Raw genomic sequence first — 20872 nt, 5'->3', positions numbered from 1 at the left:
TTTAAATATTTTTTTATTATCAAATGGGTAGAAACATGAAAAAACTTTCTGACATAAAAATGAAAATCTGTTAAATTGTCTGGAAAACTTACCTGATGAAATGTATTTTTTACAGTGTGGAGGATTATTAAGAGGGGAAGACCTAACTCCGTTTTGTTTCCCAGCATTTTTTTGCATTTGCTGTCATCTCATCCATGCTTGAATTCTCCTCAGGTTACCAAGTGTTGAGCTTTATCTATTTTCCCTTCTTTGTGCTTGGGAACACATTTCCCTGGACCACTGTGAAGAGCAGCCTGTGTGGAGTGAGGGAAATAAAGAATGTGCTATTTCTGAATTCCTGCCTGAGATGCTGTTTTGAAATCAGGTTCTGAGCAGAGTTGGGCTCTTCTCCTGAAACAGATTTAAAACATTACCCTGCCAGCCTGTCTATATATACACTTTTATAATCACTTTCTTTTTATTCATAGAAACACTCCAGAATCCCAAACCCTTAGGTAATTTCTGGTAGTGATTGGTCTCCAGGCTGTGGGTTGTGTGAACACTGCTGCAGTGCTTCTTAGCTGATTTTTGTGTTCCTTCTGCTCCTTTGTGATTTTTGTGTTCCTTCTGCTCTTTTGTAGCTAAACCTGAATTAGCAACAGGAGCTTATTTACCTTTCAGTCTCCTTTCTGTCACATTGTGCATCATTTTGTTGCACACTTTCCTCTCCAAAGCAGCTTATTCACAAAGCTGGAGACTGCTGCATTTACTTTGGGCCTTGCTCAGAGTATGTGAACTTGCTTTTCTCCTGTTTTTAGGTGTGATGGTTAAAATGAAAGTTTCCCAGGCAGAAAGCAAATAGATGGCTTTAATTCCATTCTATTCTCAGGGTTTTTTTAATGTTGTTGAGAGTACCAGCTTTTAAATACCTCACATGACTTCACACTGCTGCTGTTTCTTTTGCTTTGTAGCCTTCAGTAATTTCAATTTCAAACTCCAAAGTGCTATAGTGGCTCCTGTTAGTCCCCAGCATGTGCCTCATTTGCCAGGATTATCACCTGCCTAGCTCAGTTAGTTCTCTTAATATTCCTCAGTTTTGTCCTAAATGCTTGTTTTCATTTTGCTCGGAGAACATCTCAGGTGATTGATTTTAAGAACTGAACAGGTGGATGTATATTTTAAATGCCTGACTGGTTCTAAAAGTCAGGATCCTTCTACAATTACCTCTGACTAAATGCAGCTGGAAATGGCTTCATAAATCACTGCCTGATTGATGTACCTTAAAAATAATCAAAGCACACTTGGGCAGCTCTGTGGAGGGCTGAGCAGATGAACAGTAAAACCAGTGTTTAAAAACGTAAGATGGATGTTCACAGGGAATATTTGTCTTTTTTCTTCTTTTTGTAGCTGTGTTCTCACAGAGATCAGCTAGGCTGTTCTCTGGAGCCTTTCCGTGTTTGTTAGGTGTATGTGCAGCTCAGTTTTTCACTGAGATGGTTCCAGGTGCTGGGTTGTGTCATTTTTGTGTTCCTGCTCCTGGCTCTTCTGAGAGCAATAAACATCCAGGTAGTCTGAAACTACAGATCTGCAGAGAGCTTTTCATGCCCCCCTGCAGGAAACACAGTTTTCTCAGGAATTTCTCTCCCATAACTCCAGATCCTGGTTAATAAATATCTGTCTGTGCTATTAGATTACCTGATCTAAAAGGAATTAAGAGTCACAGTAAACTCCAGTAAACTTGGAGTTGATCCTTAGGAGCCTTGCTTATTTAATTAATGTTTTAATACTAAATGGCAGCATTTTGTCCTGTTTGGTTCACTGGTTCTGCCCTTGTCTTCAGTCACTGGAATGACTTCATTTGGAATTATCCAAATGTCAAACTCATATCTTGGAGAAATAAATCAGAGGGTCCTGACTTCATTTTCCCTGTTTACCTCAGTGTTTAAGCATCAGCCTGAGGAGTTTTGAAAGTACAAAACTTTCACCTATCATCTCAAGGAAAATAAGATGGTCTGCTGTCAACATCATCTGTAATTAGTGTAGAGGAGTGTTTGGAACAGACAATAAAGTGACTGTCACTGTCTTGAGCATGAAGGGAAAAAAGAAACCTGCAAGCTTTGTTAGATTAATTCTTCTTGCTCAGGCTGTTTTTCTCAGCATTATGATAACATTGTACAGCTACTGATTTATTCAAATCCTCTTTTGGAGTTGGTCTTTTTATATGTCTTCCTCACCTCTAAAAATTGAATTTGCCCCAGATAACAACTTCAGACCCAGTATTTTGAAAAAGAAGCTATGAACTGCTGAAGACAATCTTCTGTGCAGATCTGGCATTCAGGTTTTTTCTTAAAATAAGCTTCAGGAAATATTTTTCCAAAGGAATATTGTGTTGTATTTTAACTTCATTATAAATTGGCTTTATCAGTTTTGTAAGAGGTGATTTATTTCTTTCCCTTCCATACATGCCCAGGCTGGTGAAAATATAGAGCTGAGTGTCTTCTAATGGCTTTTTTGCTTCAGAAATGCTTAGTAAAATTTTTATTTTCTCTTTTTAATGTCCCCTGGCAAAGCCAAATTTTTGGTGTAGGTGTTATTATGGGCACGTGAGTGAGGAGAGCTGAGATAATTGTAATTAACCCATGCTTGTTCTCCCCACACTGCTGGTTTCTGAATATTCACTTAGTGTCAGCTTTAATGCAGTGAGCAGAGTGCTCTCCAGAGGGTGATGGCTTCAGTGCTGTGATCACTGTGATCATTAAAAAGTCACAGAGAATTCCCCAGGGAACAATTTCCCCAGGATTATCCCCTTGTCCTGCAGTAACCACGGGGACAGGGGTCAAGGAGTCAGTGACAGAGTGAGGGATGGGAGTGCTCTGCATGCTTGGCACTTCCCAGCTGCCCTGCTCTGGGACAGCACTTTGCTCCTGTTTGCTTTCCCCTATATTCCAGTACAAAAGGAATGCTTTTCCAGCCTCCCTCCTGGTTTTGTGTTTTGCTAACTGGAGCAGTTTGTGCCTTTGAGGGTACCCAGAGCCCTGGGGGGAGCTGCTGCTGTGTTTGGGTGGGAAGCACAGGCAGGGACGACAGGTACATGACAGCTGAGGTGGCTTTTGTGGGTGGCTCAAGAAAGGTGGCATTCCCTCTGTCACCTTTTTCTAGGTGGAAACAATGTTTTTCAACCTTTGCAAGATTAAAGAAGAGCAGGAGAGGAAATATAAAAAGAGATTTTGTTTGTCTCTGGAAGGAAAACTTTTTTTTGATCCCCAGGACAAGTTTTTTGTGGGGATGAGGGATTGTTTGGTGGGGTGGGATGAAGTGTGCTTGGTGGTTTTTTAGGCTGCAGTGAAGAGAGGAAGAAACTGAGATTGTTTTTAAGAGATGGTGGAAGAAGGGAAGGGAAGAGGAAAAGCACATTGAGGAGGTGAATAGGCAGACAGCACAGCAGGGAGCTGCCCCAGGAGCTGGCCTGGACTAGAGCAAGCTGGACTTCAGAGTGGCATTTCCAGCCCTTTTTAAAACAAACCAAAAAATTTACTTCAGATATGCTTGTATAAATTATTGCTGCTCCTTTTGTTCATCTGACTGGGTTAAATTGTTTGTTTGTAAAGAATTGTTTAGCAAGGAGCTTTGTTTTGTTTAGTCTGTTAGATCAGAAATGCTTCTTGGATCCCTTGAGGGAATTTCTTAGATTGGAAGTTTGTTAGATGCTTTTGTCTGGTTTGCTCTCTTCTTCAATTAATGTATTAAATATACTTTGCCTGTTAAAGGAAAATCTTAATTTAATCTTAATTAATTCCATACCTCAAAAACAGTGAGGTAAACTGGAAAATTTTAATTTAATCTTAATTTGCAATTTCCATGTTTGCTTTCACTCTCCAGAAGTGTTTGCGGTTGTCTTTCTGAGCCCCTTGTGTGTGGCATGGTTTCAGTGGCATTGCTTTTGTGAAGTGGCTCTGAGAACTGTCCCTTGGCAAGATCAGTGACTGAGTTAAGACCTCCTAGAAATGCAAAGCTTTGAGACTCCCTGGCCTCAGGAGAGGCTGTTTCAAAAGCTGCATTGAGGATTTTGAGGATTCTTGAACTTCAGACACTGCTGCAGCAACAGGTTTTTTCTCCTCGTTTGGCATGCTGTAAATAAATCTGTGGGCAGGGGTTTAGTGTAACTTTTCCCTCAGAGGCAGCACAGAAATAGTGCAGAATGAAAAGGGACAATTCTAAAGGGGTGTTTACAGCAGTCTGTTGGACTTCTGACTTGCCTGTGTTGACTTCCCCATGCTTCAGCCCAGGATAGTGGCAGTGCCATGGAGCAGAGTGTGCTTCCCTCATTATTCCATGTTCCTCTCACCCACTGTGGATTTAACCAGGTACTGCTGTGCTTGGGAACCCCCACTCTTGATTTCAGACACCATCACTGCCTCCTCTGAACTAACAATAAATGTGAATTAAACCCATTTGTATATCCAAGACCTGCCTTGGACTCCCAAAGGCATCTGAGCCACAGGTGACATCTGAGCTGATGGGAAACCTGTGGGACACCACCCAGGGAACTGCCTGGGCAGGCTGGGGCAGGAACCAGATAAAGCAGCTCAAGGAGTTTGGCAGCCCAGGTGTCCTGGTTTGGAAAGAGAGGAGTCTGCTAAGGAAGGCAGGAACTTCCCCTGAAATAGAGAATATAAACCCTCCCCCAAATTGCTATAAATTTTAAATTAAGGGGCTCTCAGGCAACAAAAATATGGGAGCAGGGAATAACAGTTTTTTAATAGTGAATAAAAATAAAAGGATAAAATAAACAATGCAGTACACTAGAACAACACTGCCAGAGTCAGAACCCAGCCTGACACCCTGTGGGTCAGGCTGTTGGTGGCAGTCCCATTGGAAATGTGGCTGCAGCCCTCCTGCAGTGTCAGGGGTGGTTCTGTTGGAGCAGGGGGATCTGTAGAGAAGGATGTATTCTTCCTCTGGAGATCCAGTGGAAGGAGAGACAGCTGCTGTTCCTCTGGGGAATCCCGTGGAGAAAGCCGTGCTGGTGTCTCACAAACCTCTGGATTATATCTGGGTAGCAATGCTTGGCTCCTCCCTCTGGAGCATCTCCCAATGGGATGTTCTAGTTCTTATCAGCCATGCAGTGACATTCAATGGTCTGTTATCAGCAATGTCCCCTCCCAGGTGTGAATGTGGTCACTCAGAGATAAGGCAAACTGCCCACTTGACAAAAGACAACTACCATACAGATAGGAATGGAAAACATCTTGCCTTGCAATCTGGAACAGCAGGCTGCAGGTCCAGCACAAAAAGCAGGTTTGGGCCAAAAGCAGAGGCTCTCTCAGCTTTGCTCTGTGACTGCACCTCAGCAGTGGTGCCCTTGTCCTCTGCAAGTTTGATGTTAAACCCGGAGAAGTCTGATGAAAAGCAGCTTTGTGAAGGAAACAGCTTTTCAATTCTGATCTTGTACAAGTGGGATCTCACTGAAGTGCAGCACTGTCAGGGTGTGCACCATGAACATTCTCTGCTCCTCCCTGTGAAGATTGTCTTTAAAAACTCCTGCACGTGGGCTTAACTTGATTTTCAGACTATTTAATCCACAAGTTCAGTAAATATTTGAATCCTGATGTTTTATTACACTGAAGGAGAACAGAAGTTTTGAAGCTGTTAAATCTGACAACATCTTCATGGGCTGGCACATCCTTTTGGTTCCTCAGGAAAACCAAAAGCAAGCATCAAGGCTGTGCTTATCTGCTTGCAGCCAGCAGCTCTGCTGAAGTCAGCAATGCAGAGTGATTATTTCTGCAGTTCAACAATGTTGAGTTTTTCAAATACCAAATAGTTGCTTCACTTTTGCTCATCTGTTCCATCCCACTTCCCTTTCTCAATATCCTAGGTTTCAATCCAGCCTATCCTCAAGCTCATTACAAAAAGCAATTGTCCTCTGGTAGTAATTTAGCATTATTTTCTTATGGAGCCATGTAAGGGTATAAAAGGAATCCAGCAAATCATAAACTGGAATAGATGGAAACATCAAAAATGGTATTAAGACTTGCACAGGTAAATTATTCAGTAATAATAATAATCCTGTTATGCTTTGTGGTGTCTAGAATGGCAGTGGAGATGTACAGCATTCTGACAGCTTGTGCCTGTACAAAGGTTTTTGTTGTTGGTTTTTTTTTTTTTTTTTTTTTTTTTTTTTTTTTTTTTTTGTTTGATGTTTCCTTTTTTATTTTTTAATAGAACTCTGTAAAACCAACTCCAAAGCGTTAAAACCAGGGTTCAGCAAATAAGAATTTGGGAACAATTGATTATATAATATGAAAATATGATATCACATCTCCTTTTTGAGCTGCAGCATTTACTTGTGTGAGGCATTGGAGCTTGTCTTGGACAAGGAGGAGTTCTGTCTGGAGAGAGCTCTGCTGGTGTTTGGGGAGTTCTGGCAGAGCAGGGGGGTCAGCACTGCTCAGGGTAAGGAGAAGATGAGCTCCTGGGGGTTTTAGAAGACACTGCCTTGCTCCTGGTTTGTTCCTTCTCAGCCATGCTGGTGCTGGAACAGCTGTGGACAGTTTGTACCCCTGGGGATGCAGGTTTGGCACTCAGCACTTAGAAATGGCCAGGCCCCAGAGTCCTCAGGTGACCTTGTAGGTGTCCGGGATGGTTTTAATGCTCAGTGCTGTGGTTCTGCAGCTGCAGCCTGCTGTCCCATGGTGTAGGTAGAAGGCAACTTCTAAAAATGTCATTTAGTCCTGTAACTCTGCCTCCCTGAAGGTGAGAACAGCCTTGGAGAGCAGCAGTGGAATGGGATCCTGATCTTTGGGGGCAGAGGGGTTCCCCAGAGCTGCTGAGCACTCTCTGATCCCTGGATGTGGGAGAATCAAGTGGAAATTGAGACCTTCCTGCCTTTTGCTGCTCTCCATGCCAACAAACCTTCCTTTAATCTGTGACTTTGGCACATCACTGCATTGTACTAATAATTTACCCCAAGGATTAATACAGGTGTCCTTAATACTATGCTCTGCTGCCCTCTGTTATGCCTGGTGTCTGTGCCAGCAGTTGAACAAGCACAGAAGCTTAAATAAAGTGTGAAACAATGATTTCCATCCCTTCTTTGAAATAATTGAATAATAAAACAATTAAAATTGAAATGTTCATTTTTCTTCTGCTTGCCAGGGAACTGGCAGAGCTGTTCTTTGGGAGTGAGGTTGACTGCTCAGCACTAGACTCTTAAAATTTCCAGATAACTGGAATTTAATGTTCATTTTTCTCCTGCTTGCTAAGGAACTGGCAGAGCTGTTCTTTGGGAGTGAGGGTGACTGCTCAGCACTGGAGATATTTGCAGATAACTGGAATGAAATGTCTGGGTCACCCCTTTTGTGCAGTTCAGTGCCTGTGCTGCCACGTTTGAAAGTTGCTGTCTTTGCCACACTTGAGAAGGTGCTGAGGCTGGAAGGGCTGGCAGTGCCAGCCCTGCTGGGCAGATTGATGTTTTCAAAGCTCTCTTGGTTTGGAAAGACAGGAGTCTGCTGAGGAAGGCAGGACCCTCCCCTAAAATGGAAAATGTGAACCCTCTCCTTCTGAATTGTTATAAATTTTAAATTAAGGGGCTCTCAGGCAAAAAAATATAGGAGCAGGAATAACAGTTCTTTAGGGAAGAAAATAAAGGAAAGAAGATAAAAAGATAAAGAAAATAGTGTACTGCATGGTTTATTTTATTTTATCCCTAGAAGAAAATAAAAATATAAACAATGCAGTAAACCAAAACAATAGTGACAGAGTCAGAACTCAACCTGACACCCTGTTGGTCAGGCTGTTGGTGGCAGTCCCATTGGAATTGTGGCTGCAGCCCTCCTGCAGTGTCAGGGGTGGTTCTGCTGGAGCAGGGATCCTGTAGAAAGGTGCATCTTCCTCTGAACATCCAGAGGAAGAAGAGGCAGCTGCTCTTCCTCTGGGGAATCCAGTGGAGAAGCTGTGCTGGTGTTCCAGAATCTCCAGATTATATCCAGGTAGCAATGCTTGGCTTCTCCCTCTGGGCTCACATCTCCCAGTGGGATGTTCTAGTTCTTATCAGCCATGCAGTGACATTCAATGGTCTGTTATCAGCAGGTGTTGTGGAAGAGATAAGGAAAACTTAGCAGAAGACAGCTGCCATCTAGATGACAAATAGAATACAATTTACTTGGCAATCCAGGCCAAAAGCAGCTAAACTGAGTGGGTTTGTGCAGGAGCAGAGGGAATTGGATGGTGAGAGGCTGTGGGATGCTGACATTGTGTCTTGTTCATTAGGGCATAATTGGACAGGGTCCTTAAGGGATAGGGATTTCTGTGCTGCACACCCTCAGCACAGGGCCCAGAGCAGGAAACAAGCTCACATACACTCAGTTATTGAAGGTCTTTGCTGTGCATAGGAAGTTTGGTGCTTTGAGGCTTTATCTTTAGTGTAAATTTGTAAAATTGCATTTTAGTTGTGGAATGACTTGAGATGTATGTTTATGTAAGAACAGTATTTCTCTGTACTCCTACTACAGCTCACCCTCTTTTCTCTGATATGTTGACAGTTTCAAGAATTTGTTTGACCCCTCTTTAATTTAAGAATAGGTTGCTGAATTAGCTTTCATTACCCACCCTTTAAGCAGTGCTGTTTTCAGCTGGTGGCAAATCCTGATGTATCACTCCTCTCCTTGAATGGAGGAGCAACAAGAATACACTCAGAATGCTCTGACCTTCTGTTTGAATATGCAGTATTTGGTTTTTGCTGCCTTCTGAATATCAAGTGGCCATGAAATGGGAATGCCTTTTCAGCATTTTGATTTAAATTCGTCATACATTACTCCTAATCTAGATATTTTCCAGTTATTTAATGGATTAACTAAGTTTAATTTAATGGAAAAATTAAGTTTGTGAACACATTCAAAACTCCTGAAATGCCTGTCTAACTAACTATGTTTTTCTTTGCAGGATATTGTCTGGGGGTTAAACTCTTTATTTACTGTAAGTAAAAGAATATTTTGCATGTCCCCTTTTCTTTTTCCTGCCTGGTTTAGTTTCAGCATCACCTAATGACAAACCAAACTGCCTTTAAAAGTTTAGGTCTTTATTGGCTTCCTTGGCTTCAGTGGGTGTTGGATGAGTGTGAAATCAGATTGTGCTTTTGTTTGTGGAACTCATCCAGACTGTCTGAAATGCCAGCTTTTTGTACATGGGTTTTACTTTGGTTAGAAATATTAGGGGATATTTTGGTAACAAATTGTTTGGGGTCTTCCCCTCAGTGTGAAACTACTTCTGCTGATTTGCAGGAAATAGAAATTCATACTGATCTGAGAAGGAATTGTGTTGGTGTTAGTCTTAAAAAAAAAAAAAAAAAAGTATTTTGGTATTAATGTCTGCCCTGCAGTCTCATTCCTTGTTTTTATAAAACCTGACTTGTCACAGAATTTATGTGATTTTATTCAGGGATCCCATTTCCTCCTCTGTTTTTTAAAGATATTTGGGAGGAAAGAACCTGTAATTACAGGAGCACCTTGAAAATGGAGGAGAGGGCAGGAAGCAACAGCTGCTTTGGCCCTAAAAGTGCAGAGAAGCTAAGTCTTCACAAAAGTTACCTTTTTTAAGGATTCCTTTCCTCAGCCATTGCTGCTGGGTGGGAAGGTCAGGAGGAGGCAAAGAGCAGAACCACCTTGGTGGCCACATTTGTCATCTCCTCTGGAGGGACCACTCCAGGGTGTTAGAAGGAAGCTTGGATTTCCTGGCATCCAAAGTCTTGGTTGGTTTTTTTCAACAATTTCTTTGATGTAAAAGTTTGGAGAGCATTTGCCTTTCCAGCAAATGTGAATTGCATTTCAGAGTCAGTCTCCCTGTGCATGCCAAGTGGAAGGAAGCAAAATCCTCAGGGGCAGAGCTGCATAAAATCAAAATACTGAGCAAAGAGCTGCAGGGAGGGGTGGTCCTACCTAGGGAGACCATGGGCATTTGTCATGGCTGTGTCAGGAAAATGAATCCACAAACACCAGAGGTTTATGCTCAAAAAGGAGGCAGAAGAGTCCTGTAACTTAATTCAAATAAAGGGAGAGGCCATGTGGCATTCTCCTGGGGTCTCTCCAATTTTTGGAACATGCAGCCTCCTTTTTATCCTGATTTCCCAGCCACATTTCCCTTCTCTCTTTCCCCATTGGTTGAGGTACTTGAGAGATACAGATTTCCTGAAATGCTTGATACTGAAGATTTCTCTCTAATGTATAACCCTCCTTTTAATTTTTCATTCTTATGGAGTTAAGGGTTATTCCCCAGTGTTTCTTTTCTCTTTCAATCTCCAGTTTAATTTATCAACAAACCTACATTTTGTTTGTAAAGGCAAATATCTTTTTCCATTCATTGGTCAGTGGAATCCTTCCCATTGTTTATTTTATCTCTCAGTGCCGGTTTTATCTACCACTTGTGATTGAGTGTTATTTTTAATGCTGATTCCTCTTCTCCATTGTTTTTAACTGTAAACCCTTTCTTCTTCCAAAGGTATTATTTGAGATTAAACTGAGAGACTTGAGGTTTGTCAGGACTATTTCTGCTCCATGTCCCCACATTAGTTCTTTGCACTCTTTTACCTCTATTTCCACTATTTCCTCTAATTCTATTATTTCCTCTATTTCCACTCCCTTGTTTTTCCCAGAGCACTAAAGCTTCCCTGTCAGGCTCTAGGTCACAGAGAGAGTGAAATTGCTTCTTCACAGAGAATGAAATTGCTTTTCTGTGGAGGTGGAATTAAGGAAACTCCCACTTTATCAGCACACTGTTTGCAGAAGTTTTTTTCAAGGTTTACTTTGTCCTCTAAGAAAAATCAACAGGAATTGTGCCTCCTGGAAGTTTGACTGTTCCTCTAAAATTTACTTTCCTGCTAGAAATACTTTCACTTCCAGGGAGAAGTGTCATGTGGCCCACACCAGCAGGGCTTAAATGCCCTGGTGCTGTTGCCATTTAATTGCTCTGTGATTTGCTTTCCAATTACCAAATTACTCATTTGCATTTACCTTTGGCACCGAGGCAGTATTTAAATGATGAAATGATGAAAAAAATGATGAAATGAATCCTGCTGCCCTGTTTGCTTTATTCCATTTTCTTGTTCCTGAGGTCTCTGGGCTCCTGGTGATGCAGTGAGTGGGAGCCCCTCAATGTTCTCTCTTTCTTTTCCAGGATCTTTTGAATTTTGACGATCCTTTGAATATTGAGGCTGCAGAGCATCATTTGCGTGACAAGGTGAGTCAGTGGTTTATTTAAGGCAGGTTGTTCCTAAACAAGCACACATTCTGTACTCAGCACTTCCCAGGCAGTTCCTTTTAGAGTGGTGGAGCTGCTGCTCGAGGTAGCTGAGTGACTCATTGTATCAGCAGCCAGTTACTCAAACAAAAAGGGCTTTCTCTGGGAAAGCAAACTGCACACAGCTGAGTTAGTCACCATCTGCTGGGCTTGTGGGCCACAATGTGGTCACAGCCCCAAAATAGATAATCTTTCCCTTCTTGTGTCTGAGATTTCCCTCAAGTTGTGCATGTGCTGTGCAGCAAGCTGATGGTGAGCTGCTTTGGCAGGGTGACCTTTGCCTTAGAAGATCTGTGAGAAGATCTCCTCTCTGTCTGTTTTCAAAGGCAGCTCCTTTACTCAGAGCTATTCCATGTTGCCTGTGTTTATAAAGCCAGGAGAAATCTGGGCAATTTAAAGAACAGGAGTAGAAACTTCTATTTTCTTTTTACTGATCCTAATGTTTGTGTATTATGGAGTGGGCAAAGCAGAACACGGCCTGGTGAACATAAATGAGATCTACTGCTCACCTCTGAGCAAAAGTGCCAATTTCTCCTTTGGATCCATCTCCAAAATTCCATCATGTCATGGATGTTTACTCAAGCCCACAGAACTCACTCCTAGTTATGTTCAAGACATCTTGTTCTAATTAAACTCTTCTGACACTTTTGTTGAAGTTCACCTTTAAGATTGCAGAAAGTTTCCAGGTAAGCAAGTGTTGATTTGAAGAGTTCATTGAAAGTACAGTCAGGCAGTGCACCTAATTTATCTCATTTTTTCAAGAGGAAATACCAGGATTGCAAGTTCATCTTTCCAGCTATTTTTTGATTAATGAGATCTTGTAGCTATTCTGGTATTCATCCATGTGTGCAGGGCTGAGATGAGAACATACAGCAAAGCTGGAAAAAATAACCTGCAAAACTCCTCTGGAGGAGAGGGGTCTCTGTGCTTTTGTTTTAGCATGGAGTCACAGAATGGTTTGGGTTGGAAGGAACCTTAAAGCCCATCCCATTCCATCCTCTGGGTGGTTCAAATTGCTGTCCTGCACCTCTCAGCCTCATTGAGAGATTGGCAATCTTGGGAATCCACAGAAAGGAAAATGCTGCCTGATTTAAAAGGCACACCTCCCTCAAAAACAAAGGTGAGCCCTCAAAAATAGGTACTGCTACACTAATTAACTAATTACATGGAAGCTGTTTGAAGAAGTAAAAAGGAAATTAAGTGATTTTTTGACAATCTTCTAAATCATAATTTTTTAGGGAAAACACATTTTTTATTTATTAAACTCCTAGTGGTCTCATAAGCATCTCTAAAATTCATATTGTACCATTTTAATTTTCTTTTTTGAGCCTATCTGAATTTAATGTGTGTGTAACGACAGCACCAGGTAGGGCTGGATTTTTTGTAGTGTGTTTTGTGGTGACATCAAAAACACCCAATGATGCCTTTGTGGAGAGAATAAATAATGCAAGGGAGAGGAAAAGCTGCACTTGCAGCCTGAGTTGTTTTGGTTCCCTGTGGCAGAGATGTCATATTTTACATAAACACTTTGTTGTGGAGTCAGACTGCTGTGGTACCATCCTGGCTCTTAAGAAATACCTGCAATGCCCAATAGGATTAATATGGGAATCTTAATTTGTTTTCTTTCTTCTGAGACTTGTTTACATGTGTAATAGAATTATAAAAATAGTGTATATGTAATAAATGTGCAGTATCTGTATGGACAGATGTGCAAGAAACAGTTCTGCATACAAACATCTGTGTGCAGGGGAGTCCTGGGAGTGTGGGGTGTGTGACAGCCAAAAACTGCACCCAGGGCTGTCTGCTGTGCTTCTCCCAGAGGAGGTGACTCACAATTTCACTGATGTCCCTTCAGATCTGAAATCCTGAGGGTACCAGCTAATCCCAGGTCCTGCCTGTGGTTAGTGAGAGCTGAGGCTGGCTTTGGTCAGCTCCAGGTCATCACAAATCACTCCTGCCTTGCAGATGCTGGAAAAATCCCAGCAGAGGTAGCAAATTCTTCTTGCTGATTGTTGGGAAACAGCTGTGCTGGGAATGTTTGTGTTGGGTCAGGCTGGAAGGGGCTGCTGTGATCCATTTCTCTGTGAGGCACCTCTCCATTCTTGCATTAAATCTGAGCATGTTTGGAAAAGCAGCCTTGTTCTAAGATATAAAATTCAGAGCTCAGGTTCCATAAATTAATTGCCTTATTAACCTGTCCTACCTGAGATGTGTGTTGGTGCAGCTTCAGCTTCCAGCCCTGCCTGACTTCCTTCAGCTCCAGGAGGGAGCTGCCACTTACTAAACTTGTTCCTTTGCAGCTCCCTTCAGTCACTGAGCATCAAGCCCCTTCTACAAATTATTTTTAAAATTAATGTGTTTGTTTATGCAGCTTTACTAATTCTGCACTTCTCCCACACACACCTTACTAGGTGCCAGTACTTTTTGGCAGGCTGTACAACAAATTTGGGCAACATCTGTTTTCCCAAATGCTGGACATCTCTGGTGCCCACATTGCTCTGCAGTTGAGTCACAGTCACTGGGAGATAAGCAAGCATCCTCTCCTGGTGTAGAGCTCAATAAATCAGAACAAAAAGATGATAAAAAGATGATTGATGTGTCTGTGTAAACCGAGCAAGGAGTTGCCCAGCATTGTCTTCTCACACTGATACAATCTCAGCAGTTTGGTTGTTGATTTCTTGCAGAATTTAAAGAAGTTCTTACTAATTAATGAGCTTGGAGCACTCTGCATTTAGCACAGGAGTCACTGTCAGTAGTTATGGATAGCCAGAGCCATTAATTATCAATCAATCCCATGGATTCTAAAGCAATGAGAAAGTGTTTAAGTTTTAATGACTGCTCACTTAAAAATTATGTGAACTAAAAATTGTGGGATTTGCTGGTTTTTATACAGCAAACACATAGAGCTTGTGTGATTTGCTCTCTGGCAGCCAGGCAGGCTGAACACTGAAACATTGGGGATCTTTTGGGAGATCCAGGCTCTGGAAGAGCTTGACAGTGGAAAACCAAGTGAGCTTAGTGCTTCAGGACATGGTATTCCTCATGCAGAGGTGCTGTGGGTGTGATTTGTTAGCTGAAATCTAGGAAATGCTCTCTGTATGGCCATGTGTCATGGCTGCTTTGGGAGCTGCCTCAGGACATGGTGATTTGCCAGTGTAAAATGTAAAAACCTTTGCATTTCCTAGAGGTGTTCACTTCTGCCAAAAAACATTTCAAAGCCATTTGTACAACACACAGCAGAAAATTCATTGCAAGCTCAGTGTGGCATAAAGTAGAAATGTTTTTCCAACTATTCCTTAGATTTCTTCCTCACCTAGGCCTGCTGAGTCAAAAACCCTAATGCTGTGACTATTTTAATTATACTTCCCCTCTGTTTGGTGCAATTCAAGCAAACTTCTGTCATCCTGCAGATTAGCAAACACTATTATTTTTCATGCCTGTGATCAGGAGTTGTTTCAGCGGTAGAAGCTGAGTTCCATCTCCCTGTGCTGTTTCCATCTCAGTGCAGCCCATCAGTCCTCACTCAGTGCTTGGTGCTGTGTCCTTGTGAAAGCCTCAGGTAGATTGCACTTGGCAGGGAATTTTTCTTCCTCCTTGTGAAAATCCAGCTTATCACATTTACCTGCAGCTCTGAAGTGCCAGAGCTGAGAAATCTAATGGGAAGAGGTGAGTGTTTGCCAAGGACCCACTTCAAACACATTTTTTTACCTAATTCAGTGAGCCTTGATTTTATTTGGAAAGCAGCATTTAATTATTAAAGCAGCTCAATTATTTTGCATAAGTTTGTGTGGAGGAGTTTGGCTCTGGATTGACTTTTGCAATTCTTTTTTAAATTTTTAAATTTTAATTAAAGGTTTCTCTGGCTGATAAAGTTTTTATTTCAGGATTATTTCTGTGGAGATGGATTTATGAAATTCATGGTGTTACAGAATCTGAAGCTGCCTCTGAAGGTTTTCTGCCCTCAGTTCTGTAGGAAACTTGGCTTTAAATACCCAGGCCCTCCTCTCAGCTGCCTGTGGTCCTTGGAGGTGGTTCTGGTGACTCTCGTGGGATGAATGTTCTCCTGAAGTCACCTGAGGACTGTCATGGTGTCCTCACTGGTGAGAGCACTGATCTCACTCCATTAGAAATTCCATTGGTAATCAGGAACAGTGGCTGAGTACAGATCTCACTGAAGAGATCTGCTCACAGAGTTAACAAAACTTATATTAATGGAACTAAGAAAAGATGGGGAGGCCACAATTGCTCTGTGAGTGCCAGAGGTTTTGGATTTTTTTGGTCACAACTGGCAGCAGGATTCTAGGGGCATCTTCAAAACATTGGGTGCTGGACAAATGACTTTCAATGCTGCATCTCCCTTAGATATCCATAAGTCTTACATCAGAGTTACGGAAGGAAAAATATGGAGAAAATAATCTAATTTACAGAAAAAAAATGTAGCTGGAAAGGTGGAAAGAAAAGACATAACCTACAGATTGGACTTTTAAGTTTTGTCATACAAACTCTGCAACAGAGCAGGAGAGAAAATGAGGTCTGGCAGGGCACAGATGAAGAACAGGCATTGTAAAAAAGCTCTTAATATTACAGTAGAATAATAAACAAAGGTGGTAATTTTTTAACATTTCATAGTTGTAGGCAGTTTGTTAGAGCCCTTAAACAGCAAACAGGTCAAAATTTTTGCAGGAGAGTCTTAATTGTTCAAGCATTGCCCAGAGAAGCTGTGGCTGCCCATCCCTGGAAGTGTCCAAGGCCAGGCTGAACAAGGCTAGGGATAGTGGAAGGTGTCCAGCCCATGGCAGGGGTGGAATAGGATGAACTTCCAACCCAAACCAGTGTGGAATTCTCTGAAACCCCTGGGGAACTGGGCAGGAACCAGCAGCACAAAGTGTCAGGGCCTGGGCCAGAGACCTCCTGAGAGCAGGTGAGCCATGGCAAGAGAAGCTTGTCAGCAAGTCAGTAATGAAAGTAAGAAATAAATACAGATTTTCTGTAGAGGATCTCCAGGCATCCCTCTGGAAACACAATTTAAATTTCCTCCCAGAATTTCCACTTGCCCAGCACAGCCTCCTCAGTTCTGGAGCCATCAGGAAGCAGCAGCAGCTTGGGGTTGTAAAACTTGTTTAGCCAAGAGTGATTTCCTCCTTGTTGGTTGTTTTTGTTGTTTTTAATCAGACACTTCAGGTCTGGCCTGGGAAGCACATCTCCAAGAGGAGAGGGATTCCTGTCCCTGTGTCCCACCTCAAGTTTTATCCAACCCCAATCTGAGAGCCTGGTGCTTTCTCTGAGTTATTCCTGGTGCTTTCTTCTCTGAGTTATTAATCTGAGGGGGCGGATTTGGGGTCTTTTATCCCTGCTGAAATTTGCAGTAATTCTGTCCTTGCACTGCTGCTGCCTTCAGACAGCTAAAGAGTCCCAGAGCTCGCTGCCTCTGTGTCATTTCAGATCTCATCCTCCTAAAGACTCCTCCAAAGTGAAGTCCTGGCCAGCTGTGCTTTCATCCTCCTGGCTTTGTATTTCTGGGCTCATGCATAATAAGGGCATAATTACATTTGGATTTAAGCCTCCCTTCAAATTCCATTTTTCTGTAGAGCTGAAGAGAAGTATTTGAAACTAAATAATGCCTTCAGATTTGGATTCTGTTTTATCTCATCATTGATCATGTTGATGAAGTTAGTTTTCTTCTGTTAATGTGATTTCCTATCTCAGGAGATCAGTCTGATTGAAATGCTCTTTGATACATCTGAATGAAAAGCATGCTGTGAATGCCAGTGCCACAGGATCCTCTAAGCAGGCAAAAAAACAACATAAAATAAAATTCAACTTGGAAATTTGGGGAAGAAAATATTCATTATCTGTATTTCTTCCTCATATCTCCTGGTTTAAAGTAATTTATTTAAGTGATCTTACAGTAGCTTCTTTGTTTCTCTGTTGTACCTCCTCTATCTTTATAATTTTTATTTCAAAGGCATATTTGAATATTTAGCAGGATTTTTCCTGTTCAGAAGACATCAGGTCTTTTCCTTGCTACTTCTTACCTCCAGACTGCTTAGATTCTGGTATTTTTCAGTTTATTTATGGCTTAATTCCTTGAGGCTTAAATCTGTCTGGGAGTTAGTAATATTATTCACTGATCTGTAGTAATTGTTGGCCAATTTGGGTGCAAAACATCTTGTTTGGATAGCAGTCACCAAAATTGTCCAAGATTCTCTAAAATACATTTTCTATATAAAACACTTAGAGAATATAAAGTATAATCAAAATTTCATGGGCTGTGGATGCTGCATCCTGTCACTGTGCATTTCAGAGATGTTTTTTGTGGTAAAAAGCATTAGAAATGGCTCTAAACAGGCATTTTATTTTCCAGATAATTGTGGATAATCTGTGTTCTCTGGTGGGTAGTGGTCCCTGAAGAAACAGAAAATTGAAATGCTTTAGTTTTGCAAAGTATTCAAAGCACATGGGTGGCTCAAAAGTCAAATACCTCCATGACCCAAGCTGATATCATGTTTCTGTCTGAATGTTTCTTTATTGGATTGCAGCCAGGGAATGCACTCCAAGGGATTTTAATGGCAAACTGCTTTCTCTAATGCCTTCCCTAAGGAATTTTTAAGAAATAATGCTCATTTCTTTCATTCACTCATTATTTTTAGCCCAGTTCTCTTGTCAGGCTTTTCACCCTTGCCAATGGTTTCCCATCGCAGCCAGCTGGAATTTTTCTCCAAACATATCCTGTAAAGTTCTGTATTCAAACAGTGACAGTGATACATGAAGAGTTCTGATAATTACTCTTACCATTTTTTAAGCTCAAATGTCAAGTTTAGTGATGACTCAAGGCAGCTGGAAAATTTGCTTTAGAACAGAGAAAATGCTTCAAAAATATTTCCTTGAATGTAGTTTTTAAAAGTATTTTATTATTATGGTGTTTGAGCTGCTGCTGGAGGAGCAATGTGCTGGGTGTGCAAGGTGCTCATAAAGCATGAACAGATTGAGCTGGATTATTTTTGAGGGGTTAAAAAACCAAAGCATCAAAGTTTGACCTCTTGAACGTGGCATAAAGGAGTGAGAAATCAACAATAAAGAAGATTTTCTGGAATTTATTTCTGGCACAGTGCTGGTGCTTGCCTGGGTTAGGGCTGCATTCATTCTGACAAAGTGACAGGAGAGAAGGGGATTGGTTCCAGCTGCCAAGTGAGGTGTTGTCAGGGACTGGGGCTTTTCCATGGACTCCTGCCTGTGCTGGCAGACTTGAAAGGAACCTGTGTGAAAATTCAGCTTGTCATCATGTCCTGCCTGCCTTGTCACCAGTGTGAATAATTCAGTAACAAAGCTACCAAGCCAAATTTTTTTTTCCTGCTGCCTTGAAAGATCTTTATTTCAGTAGTAAAACATTTAGCATGTAAGCTCCAAGTTTATTTCCATGTGAGTCACGGAGTGGTGGGGTTTGGAGGGAACCCTCCAGACCATTCAGTGCCACCTCTTGCCATGGGACACCTTCCTCTGTCCCTGGGTGCTCCTTGGACACTTCCAGGGATGGGGCAGCCACTTTAATTTTGGCAGATTTTGTCTTAGCACTGGGAAAAAAATCAGCCTTGGTCCAAGTTCTGCAGGAACAATTGACTTGCCCTGTGTGTTCAGAGATCCCCCTGGGTTTCCTCACCTGGGAGTGTCAGAAGGATGGTGCTTATCACATGAGCCCTCCTGTGATGAGGCAGAGCCTCTGGTCAGGCACTCTGAGTGCTTGGATTGCAGAGATTTCATCCTGCAGGACTGGGCAATTGCTTTTATTGTCTTTTATTTAGCTGCAGCAACAGAAAGAAGTTGGCCAGAGGATCCTGTTGGGGTGTGTGCTCCTCAACAGTGAAATGGGAGCTCAGGGGTTCTCAGATTCCTGCACCATCTAACATAACCCTCAACTCCAAACCAGCCCTTCTAACTCCCCCAGCCCTTGCAGGGCTTGCTGCACAAAACAACAGCTGCTTTGGATTCTTCAGTGGCATTGAGCTTCTGAAGCCCTGGGCTGAAATCCCTCTGGGAAAAGAAATGGGGATTTCATTTAATAGGGGAGAGAATAAACCAGGTCTCACCAGTAAACTGGGTGAATTTGGAATATTCTGGTTTTGATATTCTCTGAAAACTCACAGATGTCTGTCAGTAAAGTTTAAATGTGTAGGTAACACTGACAGATTTAACAGGTGGCAAAAAAGATGATCCTTTGGTTTAAGAGTTTACTTTCTTCATCAGGAATGAAAATTGGTGTTTTTCCACTGTAAATTTGGGGTTTTTTCTTCATTGGCTGCAGGCTCATCTTGTACTGATTTTCCTTTTAGTGTTCAGCAGTCATTGTAAGTGATTTCATTTATCTTTTATTTATCTTTTGTTATAAACTGCAAAACAGCTTTAAACAAAAATAGGTGGCTGTTTTATTTTTAGTATCATGAAGAGCTTAATGTTGGTTTACTCCAGAATTTGTAGGCTTGACACTTATTTTTGTGTGAATAGAATAGGATCTGATGTCCACAAATTGCAGTGCTGGGCAACCAAACTAAATTTCAAGGCTGGAGAGCTGCTGGAAGTTTGTTGATGAGAATTGGAGTGCTGTGGAGAGGGAAATGATTCACCCAGGGTAGGACAATGGAGCAGTGGGAGGCTGGGCATTCATTTGGATCATCTTAGTCCTGGATTAACAGCCTGACATTTAAATTGCATTCTGTTCCTTATCCTTTCCTTGCTGTGATGTTCCTCCACAGACAGCCTCTCTCACCTGATTTATCTGTGCTCTGACAGGATCACTTTTGTAGGAATAAACCCAGACCACTTTGCTCTGCTGTGCTGCCCTTTGTGCTCACAGGTGCCAAAGGTTCCCATTGCCCAGATAAGCTAAAATGCACAAGGGAAGGAGCAACCAGTTTTTATATCTTGACATTTTACTTTTTATTCTTTAAATCTGCCTGCAAAATAAATTCTTGTCTCTGGTTGTCAGAACTGAGGTTGGCCTGTGGCTTGAATCAGTGCTGAGCTGCATTCTGTTAGATCCCAGGGCTTTTCTCTGTTGCATCTTGGAAACTTCAGCCCTCCAGCCTTGTGCTAAAGAGAGTAAAGAGTGTTTGGCAAGGAGCTCTAAGCCACCCTCTCCTGGGAAGCCTCTGACACTGACAGAAAGGGTTTTTAAACCATTCTCCTTGTGCTGCTCAGGGGAGAGCTGCTCTTCATGGCTGGCAGTGGCTTAGGATGAGTGGCCACTTTATTTATTTCCAGTGATTTATTTCCTGTGTTCTGCTGGCAGTCCCAGCTATAATTCCTGGGCTGAAGGGAAATTTTCTCTCATGTGGGATTAAAGTCTGTGGCTATCTCTTCCAAAAGAGAAGCAAAAGCTGTCATCAGGGTGGTAATATCCTTGTAGTACAGATAGTTGCTGAAATAGATGAAAAGGAAAAGAAAGTTGATGCCTTAGCCTTAGAAGCAGTCAATTTAATGTGATTAATGCCAATTAGTTTGAGTGGGGAGAGATTCAGAATTGCAGGGCACTTCAGGTTTAAAGTAAATTTTTGATTGAAGTTTCCTAGACTGTAGAAATGTAATTGCCCAGGGGAAGGAGGGGAAT

At 41.9% G+C, this 20872-nt stretch overlaps 1 protein-coding gene across 3 annotated transcripts in view; it reads left to right on the top strand.

The window, feature by feature from the left end:
* Window positions 1-20872, top strand: part of UBE2F (ubiquitin conjugating enzyme E2 F (putative)) — a 60862-nt gene that overhangs the window by 27996 nt on the left and 11994 nt on the right. For all 3 annotated transcript variants that reach the window (XR_009274985.1, XM_058809171.1, XM_058809170.1), the window contains 2 exons: window positions 8923-8955; window positions 11149-11211. Coding sequence is in view for 2 of the 3 variants with exons in the window: in XM_058809171.1 (XP_058665154.1) it covers window positions 8923-8955; window positions 11149-11211 (96 nt within the window). In the remaining variant the exon portion in view is untranslated. The remainder of the gene's footprint in view (window positions 1-8922; window positions 8956-11148; window positions 11212-20872) is intronic.

This window comes from Ammospiza caudacuta, chromosome 8 (assembly GCF_027887145.1).
Source record: "Ammospiza caudacuta isolate bAmmCau1 chromosome 8, bAmmCau1.pri, whole genome shotgun sequence".
Classification (NCBI taxonomy): domain Eukaryota; kingdom Metazoa; phylum Chordata; class Aves; order Passeriformes; family Passerellidae; genus Ammospiza; species Ammospiza caudacuta.
Note: the sequence above shows the minus strand (reverse complement) of the source record. Positions and strands in the feature narration are given on the sequence as shown.